This window comes from Cottoperca gobio, chromosome 15, assembly GCF_900634415.1.
Source record: "Cottoperca gobio chromosome 15, fCotGob3.1, whole genome shotgun sequence".
NCBI classification, from domain to species: Eukaryota; Metazoa; Chordata; class Actinopteri; order Perciformes; family Bovichtidae; genus Cottoperca; species Cottoperca gobio.
Window position 1 is genome coordinate 5,970,753 of NC_041369.1, and position 14,329 is coordinate 5,985,081.

General features: G+C 42.3%; 1 protein-coding gene across 1 annotated transcript in view; it reads right to left on the reverse strand.

Annotated features, from left to right (window-relative positions):
* The window catches only part of plekhh2 (pleckstrin homology domain containing, family H (with MyTH4 domain) member 2), a 37,148-nt gene that overhangs the window by 18,258 nt on the left and 4,561 nt on the right, over positions 1-14,329 (reverse strand). Inside the window, 10 exon segments of the mRNA XM_029450563.1 lie at positions 578-737; positions 845-939; positions 1,021-1,096; positions 1,820-2,291; positions 2,293-2,659; positions 3,395-3,580; positions 3,799-3,880; positions 4,019-4,102; positions 5,901-6,050; positions 6,137-6,199. Of these exon segments, the coding sequence (XP_029306423.1) occupies positions 578-737; positions 845-939; positions 1,021-1,096; positions 1,820-2,291; positions 2,293-2,659; positions 3,395-3,580; positions 3,799-3,880; positions 4,019-4,102; positions 5,901-6,050; positions 6,137-6,199 (1,735 nt within the window).

Genomic DNA, 14,329 nt, shown 5'->3' on the forward strand with positions numbered 1-14,329 from the left:
AACACATAATATCTAAATCATACACATCTATAGGCTTTCATTCACATCGTGTTCGTATGACAGTAAATATTTTTAAATACCAGATTTGTACAGATTTATATAGTTGGCTAAAAATATTAAGTAAAAATGCTAAAATTATGAATTAAAAGTAACTATTATTATCGTAAAGGACACGATTGCTTGTAACGACCATGCTCCTGACATTGTCATCATGTTGTTTTTACAATGCCAAAAATAAAATAAAAACACGGTTGTAAGCCTCCGCCAAGCAGTCAAGTTAGGTTCAGGTTACATGTCTGTCCAAAATGTCATCACTTCATCATTTTACCTAATACACATTTGTGTGAAATTGTCATCAATTATTGTATTCATTATTTATTTATGGTCAAAACCAAGTTTTGTGAGGTCACAGTGACCTTGACCTTTGACCACCACATTCTAAACAGGTCATCCATGAGTCCAAGTGGACGCTTGTGGCAAATTTGAAGAATTTCCCTCTGGGCGTTCTTGAGATATCGCAGTTACGACGACGGACAACCTTATGTTGGATATAACTTCCATGATGTGTGTGCTGTACCTCTCTTGAGAGAGCGCGGGCTGCCTGGTCTGCTATCCTTGCGGGAGCTGGAGGAGGTGTGGGAGCTGCAGAGGGAGCCGTCCTCCTCTCCTGAGCTCGAGGACTCCTCGGAGCTGGACGACTCGTCTGAGAACGGACTGCTGCTCAGCAGGGTGGCTTTCTGAGGGGGTCAACGCAGTCATAGATAAAGCCAAAATACAGTATATCAAAGTCAACTTTGCTGATGTCATCACAGGCCAATGTTTAGATGTAAAGTTGCCCCCTTACCCCCTTCAGAGTAGTGTAAACTGGAGTAGTCATGTTTTTATAGATGAGGGATGTGTACATCACAAAGGCAGGATAGGAGGACTGGAGGGAGGGGTCTGCGACACAGATCACAGATCAGTGAGTCAGAGTCTGAGCTGGAGAGCCTTTATGAATAACCTTCTTTCCCCCAGTCTTACCTTTGCTAGCAGGGTCTGTGCAGGACGTCTCAGACAGTCGGATCCCTGATTTAGCCACAGCATAGATGCGACTCTCCTGTGGAAATGTTCAGTTTATCAGACAATATAAAAAAAAGAATACCCACTAAAGTGCCAGTAAAAGAATATATTTTGAAATGAAATGTCTTACTGTGCATAGATACATACTGCTGTAGTTACTAGAATTACAAACAGTAGCCCATTGACTTGACTTGACAGGCATGTAATGAAAAAGTAGATGTAGCACTAGATCATTTAAAATATCCAAAGTAATACTAGAGACAAACTTGCGATGAGATACGATTAAACCAATTGCGACTCAAAATCGGGCCAGTGGTGTAAAGTAAGGGAGCCAACTCGAACTGGACCTTTGGTTTGATCTCAACTACACATCTATAATTATGCCCTTTTCCCACCAAAATGAGCTCGTATAATCATCTTTTTTAAACGCGCAAAGACAGCTTTGATGAGTTTTATTTAGTTTCTGTCGAGTTTGAATGAAAAGATCAGCGAGGTAAAATGACTGTTTCTCTCAATGGAGTCCGGTGGCTTTGAGGAGGGCATATTAATTGTATGTTTTGTATGTTAATAAGTTCTAATAATGATTCCTGTTGATTTGATTTATTATATATTAACTTCACATAGCACAGCGCTGGAAAAGGGCAAACATTAGCGTATTAACTGTAACACGTTAACTGTTCACTGAAGACAAATGCTTCAGATGTTAGTGGGTGTCAGTGAGTGTTTTGTGCAGTGGGAAAGGGGCTTTAGATGATCTTACCCAGGAGGGCAGCCTGTGTAAAGGGGGTGTCGGGGGTGCTGAGCTGTCATAGTCTTGCCCTGGGATGATCTCTGTTCCAGGTTCAGATGGATCAGGCATGTCCCGGCCCGTCTCCATGGCGACTTCCTGCTCCTGGTCGAGGTCAGTTTCCTGTGGCCGGAGGGGGCGCAGCATGCTGAGAGCGTTACGTGTTTGTCCGTGTGCTGCCTCGCTGCTGATTGGTGGCTGGCTCAGGTGTTTCTTGGCCACATTCATCAATCCGAAGCTTGCTGGGTTTCGCAGCCGGGGCTGTTTGGGAGAGGTGGGGATGTCCCTCGGGTCCTGGGGTGGGTTGGGTCGTTTAGGGGTGAGGGCTGGCGTCAGGACGGGGCTGGGGGTGTTAGGTTCGCTGGAAGAGGACGAGGAGTCAAGTCTCTGTGACTGAAAACGTTTGTTGAGCTCCTCAGAGGTGCAGTCCTTCCTGTTTTTCCCTGTGTCCCTCATCCTGCTCCTCGTCCTTACACCCTCCCTGCGTCCCATCTGATGAGCCCAGCAGGCTGAAGCGGGGCCGCTCAGCACGCTGCATGTCATCGTCAAACAGAGAGCTGCTGTCGTCCGAAGCAGTCAGGTAGGTCTCACTGCCGGGGCGGCTGAACTCCAGGCCGCACACTCCTCCTCCTCCACCTCCCTCCCCCTCTGACGCAGCGCTGGAGAGCACGGAGGAGACGCCACGAGACTCGGGTCCATGTGCGTGCTCACCCAGGCTTTCAGATGCACTGTCCCCCTCCAGATGTCCAGTGTGGTCAGGCGTCCGGACTTCACCGTTTGTCCATGAGGAGGCTGCCTGCTTACTACTGTTCTCTGTCAAAGCAAACATGAGAATAAAACATAGAATACATCTGTTTCAGTTGGGTAATCATGAAAACCAATTAATAATAATTGTATGATTTCATAATGTGCTTCAGGGCTTTCAAAAAATAAAAAATAAAAAACTTAAATCACATCTGGTTTTCTCTGTATATATATATATCTGCCCTATTAGAATTGATTTTAAAGTTATTGTAGCTCTTAATGGTACGGGACAGACCTCCATTGCTAATTATTTGTAGTTTTATAATCCTGCACATCCTCTTAGATCCTCCACTGCCACATAAATCTGCAGCTCAGCCTTTTTTTTTTAACTATGCAACCAAACTATGGAATTTCCCACCCAAGGTTATAAGAGATGCAAATTCTTAAACCACAATCAAAAACGTATTTATTCAGCATGGCCTTTAACTAACCGTCACTCTCACTTTGTTTTACACATGTTTTATTGTGCGACAGTCACAACTGTAGTCCACACACGTAACGGGCGTTGCACGGTGACTACGTCCACTTCTTATATACAGTCTATGGAGGGAGGGCTGTTTATTTTGCTCTGGTCCTCCAGTCAAATTAAATCAACAACTTTACAATTTTCTTTGTGAGACACAGTAAGCTGTGGACTAATGGCTAAAAAGGCTATGAGTCACTTTCCATTTTCACACTATGAAACCGTGCCTACCTGTGTGTAGATCTTTCCATATCCAAAGCTGTGAATCTATGGGCACCTACCAGTTATTTCTCTGCCCTCGGTCTCTGGCTGGGTGCTGAGGGTCCTCTGGCAGGGGGCCGGTCCAGTAAGGACCTGGGGGCTCTTCCCCCTAACCTGGAAGCAGCCAAACGTCAGGCTGCTGAGACGCTGGGCCTCCCCTGGTCTGCACAGGACTCCTCGTCCACCACCACACTTCTGCTCAAAGGCTGCACACACACGCGCACACACACACACACACACACACACACACACACACACACACACACACACACACACACACACACACACACACACGTTAGAACAGTGTTATTACGCACATGTGTGTATGTGTTTGCACATGAATGCACTTGATACTTGCTTTAGTGTCCTCCTGGAAATATTATCAAGTAAAAACATATTTGAACAGGACACGGAAGGCTCTTACCCTGCACTTGTTTCTGTAACTCCACAATCTGAGCCTCTCGTTGCTTGTTGCTTTCTCTTAACGCCGCGTTCTCCACCTCAAACTGAAGAATGAATATGTTTCAACATAAAAGCCCCTCTTGGACCAGAGAATGAGATACTGGTGACCCCGACTCAACACCCAGCTTGTATGTTGACACTTTTCCATCCAATGTTATATCTAACGCAATATTTAAATTTACCTCTGACAACTTAAGCATCACCCATTCCTTGATCTTGGCTGCTTTCTCCTCCACTGTTTTGGAGTCCTGAAGGCGGATCTGTTTCTGGTGAAAGAGGAGTTCTCAGAGATGCACAAACAAGAGTTCTCTCTGGCTGAACACTGCGGCAGCCAAAGAACACTGTGGGAAACCCCAAATGTAAACTACGAACAAGTATTAAAGTTACTGTAAGGACTTTTAAACTGGATAGGAAACAGTCTCAATTAACTACTGATGCCTCTATATGACCTACATCAGCAAACGAGACCATTAGCGAGAAGATTGGCTTTTTCTATGAAGTTATTCTTAATGACCGTCCCCGGGTCAGATTCCCAACGTCATCAGACAAAGTGATTTTATGGCCAGTCGACCGGAAAAGCCTGTGTTTACATTTTTACAGGCAAAGTTTCACAGTGAGTACGATGTTAGCTGATTAAAAGGAAGCAGGAGGAGATTTTGATTTTTTACGTTATATTTTGCAGTTAAGGCTGATACTGACGCAGGATCAGCAGAGAGAAGAGAAAATAATTTAAAATGGACAGTGATAGAGCACGGGCGAAAACAAGAATCAACAGATGGAGAGAATGATAGATAGATAGATAGATAGATAGATAGATAGATAGATAGATGATAGATAGATAGATAGATAGATAGATAGATAGATAGATAGATAGATAGATAGATAGATAGATGATAGATAGATAGATAGATAGATAGATAGATAGATAGATAGATAGATAGATAGATAGATAGATAGATAGATAGATAGATAGATAGATGATAGATAGATAGATAGATAGATAGATAGATAGATAGATAGATAGATAGATAGATAGATAGATAGATAGATAGATAGATAGATAGATAGATAGATAGATGATAGATAGATAGATAGATAGATAGATAGATAGATAGATAGATAGATAGATAGATAGATAGATAGATAGATAGATAGATAGACAGACAGACAGACAGACAGACAGACAGATAGATAGATAGATAGATAGATAGATAGATAGATAGATAGATAGATAGATAGATAGATAGATAGATAGATAGATAGATAGATAGATAGACAGACAGACAGACAGACAGACAGATAGATAGATAGATAGATAGATAGATAGATAGATAGATAGATAGATAGATAGATAGATAGATAGATAGATAGATAGATAGATAGACAGACAGACAGACAGATAGATAGATATGATTTGAAATAGTTGTATGTAATGTGTCTGTTGGTTGTGTATATATGAATATACGTTGGTGGCTAAGACAACGCTTTGGCTAACGTTTGTCAAAGCTTTCTGTGAGTGTGAGCGTGATGACCAACATGTACCAGGCATTTGACAGGAGTTTGGATAAAGTTGAGAAAAGAAGCTTCTGTGACTTGAAAAGTGAATTCAGATTAAGATCCTTATGATCCCAATGCTGTTTGTTTTGTTTGTATTGTACATTTCTATAAACATATTGTTCAAATAAAATATTTACGGCCCATGGCTGTGGTGCTCATGGAAAACACTACCGTCTTTGTCCACAGGGGGCGCCAAGACCAACACGTAATGAAAGTTGCTTTAAACAAAAAACCTTTGATCATGAATATTAGTAGAGAAAAACTTCTTGCATCTTCAATGTCCTTATTGAAGGATTATGATAAATCTGTTCATAGCGGACTGAGAGTTTGGTACGTTTCCATGTGAGTGTAGCTCTCCATATGTGGGGATGTACTGTATGTATCTGTGTGTCTCTGTAGACTAAGTGCATGCCTTCCTCAGTCTACATTCTTTTGCACCTTGAGAAAACCATCCACTGACTCTACATCTGTTGCTTTGATGAAATTCTTCATGTGTATATGTTTTACCTGCTCCTCCAGCTGCTGCTCCAGCTGTCCGATGACATCCTCCTTCTCCTGCACCAAGGCCTGCAGCTCCTGGCACCGCTGGAACAAACGTACCTCGGAGTCTCCGGACTGACTGTCTGGAGCTTTCAGCTTCTCTTCCATCCACTGCACCTGAAATCACACATACACACTGTACACATACATGCACACAATGCGCACACTGACGGCACAGGTAAACACACTGTATGGATCCTTACCTGCTGGTGAGCGGTGAAGGCCCTTTTCTCTGCATCGATCACCTGCGTCTCCAACTGTTGAATCTGGGAAAGAAAATGCACAATATTTAATTTCATTTTATCTCACCTTATTTTAATTTGCCCTATTTTGTAAATGTAATTCACCTATTATCTTTCTGTCCTACTCTAGCCACTTAATAATAGATATTGCATGTTATACCAGCACATACACTTTGTAACACTCCCTTCACCATCTGATCTGAAATGAGTCCATTATGTCCCCTCAGCTTTACCTCATAGGTGAAACATCAGCTCCACTTTAGTCCCGAGCCAAACGCAACAGCACCAAATAAAGAGAAAGAAAGTGCTGCGTGCTGGAGCTGCATGATAACGCTGCGACGCTGGAGAAGTGCAGATGCTGTGCAGCTGCTCTTTGGGCATTGACGTCTCAAAAGAATGTTTAGAATCACAATTAGGATATTCAAAGTTCACAGATGTACCTTACATGGACACACTTAGAGGATTCTATCAACACTCTCTTTCCTCGTATACAATCTTCACCTAATTGCTTTCATTTGTAGCATGTCAGTTATTGTATTGTAATCGGATTTGAGATATTATATAATTGTTAGCTACATGAAAATAATGTTATGTTATCAACTAGAATGGCGCTTTGGAGAGCCACAGCAGCATTCACGTGGATGGAGCCATTTCCCCAGTTGGGAAGTTGTTCTTCTGACTTCGGTGTGTTCATGAGATGTAATTGGTAATGTGGAAACAACATGGATGCCACAAAGAAGATGTGTTGTATTTTATTGCTAAGAGCGTTTAAACAGCACGTTGATATCTGTTTCCAAATTATTGTTCTGACTTGAGTTTCATGAAAATCCAGCCAGTAGTCTTTCTGTAATCCTGCTGACGGACAGACGGACAGACGGACAGATAGACAGACAGACGGACAGACGGACAGACGGACAGACAGACAGACGGACAGACGGACGGACGGACGGACAGACAGACGGACAGACGGACGGACAGACAGACAGACAGACAGACAGACAGACAGACAGACAGACAGACCAAGCCACGCAGAGGTAATTATGTTTTAACAGAAAACTCTTGTGGTTGATTAGCATTCTTGCTGGCAGTGGTATTTCTCAAATGTAAGACCTCCTTCTCCTCCCTCGTGTCACTCTATTACGCTGTGACACGTTAGAAGATATGTTTTACAAGAGTCATTCTACTGGCTTTATGTGAAAATGACAGATACCTTTGTCTCTGTTTGTGCAATAAACAAACCCTTGACTATAAAATGCAATAACTATAGCACTAACTGTAAAATGCAGTGCCGTCTGCATTGCCAAGAAAAAAGCTGCCAATTCTTTTGGGCAATGGGTCCATTTGTTTACAACACCTATACTTACATCTCAGATTTGATGAGGTTTTATTCCTGCAGAAGTGCTGGATATTGCACCTTTAACTGGCTACATCATAATGATGAGGTGTCACATCTATAAAGGTACAACCAGCTCTTTGTGTGCTCAGATCAGAGCAGAGCATGTGGAACCTGGTAGGACTGTGTTAAAATTGCAGCAACACCAAAAGGTCAAACAGCCTGGATACACACACGCGGACGGACACGCGGACGGACACGCGGACAGCCACCGGCACATATGCCAGTGTACACGCGAGACGTGCACACGCACGAGGATGAAAAGCCCAGAGGGAATCGAGGAGAGAGATGACTTAATGAGCAACATTCTCCTGAAATTCCTCGGCTGAACGAGGTGGAATCAGCAGAGGAAACTATGCGGAATGTCGATAGGACTTCTCCGGTTAGCAGCTCTGCAACCACCACGGTTAGAATATTTAGCTACATGTGCACACAGACACGTACAAATTAGACTAGACTAGATTAGAGGGAACTTTTAACAATCTCTGTGGGGAAATTGGGCTGACACACCAGGGAGTCGGATGAAGCTAAGAATAGAGTGCTGCAGATACTGAAGGAAGTCATTTACTGTTGATTAAATATATATAAGGCAAACAAAGCTTCACCATCTTCAGTGACATATTCACAGCCGAAAGAAAAATATTCTTACATGGGTTCAGTTTATTTATCTCAGCTCCCTGTGTCTGTACATTACAGCTTTAGAGTCACTACTGGGTTTCTGCAAGTCTGCAAAAATGTTGGTGCATGACTTTCCGAGTTGACGTCATGTTACGCAGAAACATGGCGGACAAAAGTAGGCCTGAATATTAACAGCAATAAACACATATTCTTTGTAGGGGCCATGTTGTTTCCACATTACGACTTCAGAAGAACGACTTCCAATCTCCATCCGAGGAGCATGTGAAGGCACCCTTGGCCGTGGCGGGGTCTGCTCTCTCTAAGTGTTTGCTTATTAAATGCTCCCTGGTCTCCTGTGAAGTGGCCCCCGGGCTGAGCAAGTTGATTATCCCTCAACCTCTCACTGGTCATCCCAACAGGGTATGACACACACACACACAGCCCGGCCTTACTCATCCTATATATAACATACAGAATGAGAACACACACACTTGCACGCATGGCCTGATACAGAGGAGAATATCATCAGACATGTGTTTATGGGTTTTTATATGTTGTTATGTCTGGTGTGTGCGCAAGATTGTGTGTGTGTGTGTGTGTGTGTGTGTCGTCTCCAGATCCAGCCTTCAGTATACATGCCCTGTAATTAACATGCTGTTCTCTGCCAGATGCTATATCTGTTATTGAGAGGCACATATGGTTTGTCGTTCGTGGTGCAGCAGAAGATCTATATAGAGTGTGTGAGGATGTGTGTGTGTGTGTGTGTGTGTGTGCTTGTGTGATATATTTTTCATGCCTGCTTTTGATCAGAACATAGAAGCATGATCAGTGAAAAGTGATCTGTGAGTGTTTCGGTAGTTTATAAGATAAACAAGTTAAATAACTCCAGAAATAGATAAGACAAGTCATGTATCTACGTTTTTATTATATTCGTCACCTGCTGTTTTTTTATCAGCATAAAAAGGACACAATATCTACAAAACCAGATGTGAAGGTACCACAGGATCCACTTACAAGACTACATGTGTAATTTACAGCCGACAACCAGATTCTCTACTGAAAAGACGAGTGGAGCAGTGGCTGCATACAGGCCTTGGTTCCACTTTGGTCCAGAGAACGTTGCGCAGTGGAAACATTGAGTGGCTTTGGCAGGGTGTGGCTGCTTTTGGACAGCGCTGGGTCCACTTCTTCTGGTCTCTGGGAGCTAACAGCAGCAGGGGAAAGCTGGAGCACAGCCATGCCAGTCTCCACCCGCTGCATCCACGCTGCAGCTAAATACAGCTATCGCTCTTCACGGTAGTTTACACACAGTTTGGCGATGGAACAGAACAGTGGCGGCTAATTTGTTGATTTCTACAGTGCATTTATCAGAACCACCATGGACACCAAGCACTTGGTAACATTATGGGACATGTGACATTTGTATGTTGGCTGTAAGTCCTTTTCCACTTCTAAAACATTGAACACTACTAAGTCATAATACTGGGAGCTACTTCAGGGAATTTGGGGTTTGGAGGAACGTAAAAATAAAAGCTGAATGGGACCAAAAGACATTTGTGTTTTTTTGTTAATGCAGGTATCTGCACGTCTTAAAAAGTAAAAAAGAAAAGAAAAGAAAAGTAAAAGAAAAAACATCAAAAAAGGCCTTAGAAGGTATTAAAAAAACTTCTTAAATGTTATTTGCAAAAGTTTTACAATTGAATTTCGTCTTAAAATGATTCTGTATCTGCAGTCTGTCGGGAGACGATCGCGAAGCTGATTATTCCGACACCACATGAATGCAGCACAAATGCTCTTTCTGGCAATGTTGAGGACAGTGAACAATTATTTTTATGTCCATAATTCTTTCCGTAATCCTGCTGACACACTAGCAAAAACTGCTGAAATCTTGACCTCCTTGGCGAAGGTAATAATAACTGACGTGGGGCATTTCTAGGATTTATGAAATGATAAACAAACTCAATTATGATGCTTTTTATGCACTCTGGCATAGTATCATAGATAGTAGATAGATAGTAGATTGAGTATCACTGTTTACATGATGGTGATTTTAAGAGTTACAGCCCCAGATGTACTCACATACACAATAAGAGTACTGTTGCTACTTTACACAAACACACACACACACACACACACACACACACACACACACACACACACACACACACACACACACACACACACACACACACACAACCTTCGAACAACGCTCTATCACCTCTGCAGTCAATTCCCTCTTCAGATGCAAACTCCAGCTCAACTCCCATTCCTGGAATTCCACAACTGGCGTCTGGCGCTCTGTGGCCAGCCTCCTCCTGAACCCCCCCCTCCATCGCTCCATCCATAGCCAGCTCACAAAGCCTCTTTCTGTAGACACTACGACTCACAGGGCTGACCTGCAGGTTTAACACCATATTGGTTCACCAAATATAGTTACAGCTGGGACTTATTCTCAGTCACGTATGCTCACCAACACTGTAAAACTATAGTTCAAATGTGCTAATTGTCAAATCGGCCCAAAAAAATGAAAACTGGGGACAAATAGAGGGATAAACACACCTCATAAAGAAGCTTTCTCTGACACACAGAACAGATAAAAACATAAACAAGCAAATGGATATGCAAACGCATGAAGAGAAGCATCGTCTGGGCGAGGGCAAGAAAAAGTCTGAATAACTCAAGGTTAGGTTATATATATATATATATATATATATATATATATATATATAAATATATATAGAGAGATAGAGAGAGAGAGGTGAGGTGAAAAAGGGTGGAGTGGCACACCTTTTTGGTGAATGTCTGGGTGTAGTTTCTCTCTTAAAAAGGTATAATATGCAACTTTTCCCAAAAAAACAAAAACATTGGCATGATGTTTCAATATTGATCCTTCTGACGGCGATGTGCTTATATGACAAGTAGCTCATGTCAGCCACTAAGCTAATGTGTACGATAACGCTACGACAACGTTCAATACGCTAGTAAAGATACGTTTAGTCTGACTGTTTTGTTCACGGAGAACAGAGCTGGGATAAGTCTGGACATTTTCTAAATTTCACTCAATGTCACTGAGACCGTGAAAAGATCTCAACAAACAAATAATTGATGCTAGTAATATTAAGAATTGTGTGTGTCCAAAACGTGAATTGTGTCAATGAGCCACATCTTTAAACTGAGTGACATGTTTCTTCATTATGATAAAGTGTATAGTAGTTTATTTTGAGTCAATCCCACAGACACCATCCTGCTGATGTAAACACTCCTCGAGCACCAACTCATTTGCATTTCACGTAATTCAAAATGATGATAAATTCTTTATAGTGGGAGAAACACAAAGGCAGAGAGAATAAAAAGGATCAGCGAGCGTTTTAGGTTGAAGGCAGGAGGCCGACAGAAAACGTAACACACACGGCCTCTTTGTCTCCATCATGAGATGTGTAGCCTACTGTTACAGCCGGAGGCCTCGCGGGCCAAAACTAACGTCCCTCCCAAATAGCTGCACCCACACACACACACACACACACACACACACACACACACACACACACATACACACACAGACACAAAGGCAGTTTTCACTTTTGTGCAAATTCAATGTTAAAAAAAGATTAGAAATTAATTGGACTTGACCCTTATACACACACGTGCACTCACAGAATAACTGAGGGCTTCAACTTGCAAACTCACACACACACACACACACACACACACACACACACACACACTATTTACTAAACTGGGTATTTCCTCCCTTGGGCGGCTCAAACTTTACACAAGGCCTCATTTTTTCTCTCTCTCTTTTTCTTCTCCTCCCTCCCCCTCCATCCTCCTCGCACAGGCTTCCTCGGACTTCAACAATTTGCCAAGTTCGCCCGGATTCATGTTAAAATGAATATTCAATTGACTCAATTAGACGATTCAAAAGAAATAATTTCCAATACATAACATTTATACTTTAGTAATAGAATTTTTGTTTTTTCAACCAAACATATAAGAAGAAATGTGCTGACGCTGCAAACAACTTCCATCCCAACAAGTCATTTAGTCTCATTTCATTAAAGGACAACCCAGAATGCTGCAGTTGCATCAATGACTGAACAGAAACCCACAGTTTGTTCAGCCTCAGCGGCCTTGACAACAGAGTGAATCACCCTCTTCTCCACCCTGTTATCAGCCCACCTCCACAGTGAGATATTAGGGGGATTTTGCAGTGACGTACATGCACCCCCGCACAGCTTTAAAACAACAAGCTCTGGCTGAAGCGCTGGGAGCCACAGCAGAGAAAAAAAAACATCAGCAGGGGTCTGCATGTTAACATGATGAGCTCATAGCATCAGCAGGTCAGGGAGCACTAAGTGACGGGTCATTCTGCAACAAACCCACATGAGCTGAAGAACTACGTGTCAATTCTGACAGCTGCAGAACAATATGGCGATCAAATGTCGTCTGCAGACTGATTAAAAAGCAGATATGAAGTGTTGATCGTTGTATCTGCAATTGGCAATATACAGTATGTCTAATTCTGGCCTTTTATTGAAGTCTGATATTGGCCAATTAGTTTCAATAATCTCTGATATGATGGATTTGATGCAACTAGTTTGTGTTCTAACCCTATCCCTAACTGGAGATTTGCCAGATGCTTTCTAAAACCACCCAATACAACTTCTGTCAGGTTTTTAACTTTTCAATAACTGGATTAGAATTGATCATAAATAAATATAATATCTGTTGGTCCAAAAGTATTGTTGTTGTCAGTAGGAAGATCGAGAAAAACAGTTGAACTCTGTTTGAACTCCTCGGGAACTCAGTGATCTTCTGAATGTGGTTGAAATGAAAAGATTACTTCTATTCTTCATCAGATTTACAACAAACTCACAGAGTGTTGAGTTAAACCGTTTAATACAGGCTCAGGGTTATGAAGTGGTGACTCCAGTTTAAAGACTAACACGAGGCGACTACAGACGAGGCCACTCAACTCTAAACTACTGAACACCGCTCGGGGAGAAAAGGGAAACTGGTGAAGTTAAGAGGCAACTTGAAAACACATTGTGTGTTATTCTGAGTTTAATTGTGTTTTTTATGATGTCGAGAGGAAAAATGTGACATAGTTAAATTCAAATCTGTCAGATAGGATGGATAAACCCAAAAATACACAGCGGAGACTTTCACATGTGCTACGTGGGCTGCAAGAAACCCACCGAAACCAATCTTTCTTCCAAGTCCCTCCTGGAGTTTGTTTTGCTGTCCAGCTGAGCTTACTTTGACTCTGTAATTGACTGGAGCTGGGTCAATCCCATCATGCAGTGCATGGCGGAGCCCTGTGGTCAGACTGCTGTTTACATTAGAGCTCTAATCAGCCTCCCTGGAGAGCAGCTTCAGATCTAGGCCACTGAACAGTTTGGGCCGGCCCAGTGCACCAGACACACCACAACTCTCTGTTTGAGACTGGATGTTGTCCTGTACTTATGAGGACGATATGTCGCCGAGTTCTTTATTTTCACTTTCTTTTCGGTGCAGTGCCCAAATCTTCCCAGAGTTCACATATCAAACGGTGCAGGCTGTTCTCATAAACTGTTCATACTTATAGCTATGAGACGTAATACACTAGCATTCGTATGTAACCCACTTTATTGTGAGTTAGACGTATCATAAAGAGCGCCAAAGTTTAGGGAGGAGGACGGAGTGGAAGGTCGGGTCCAAATACACAGGACTTTTACCCAGGAGAGCTGTTCATGTCCGGTAGTTGAGTAACGTCACTTCCGTAGTTATTCTATCCCACACCACTATCTTTTCCTAAACCAATTAGTTTTGTTGCCTAAATATGTTCTGCGTTGCAGGGGTCTGCACACACACACACACACACACACACACACACACACACACACACACACACACACACACACACAGATCATAAGTGTTGCTGGACATTCCTGGGGAAACGCAAGAAAAATTATAAAAATAACTTTTCCTAAAATATCACATGAGGATACGTTGAACAATGTGGCTAAAGTTGGAGTTTATGTGGGTGGCACTCTTACTGTCAAAGCTCATGTTACTGTAACCTCCATGTTCTTCAGTTTATTCCTGAATAACTTACACCTAGAACATGACTATTTGTATTTTCATATAGAGTAACAATGGTT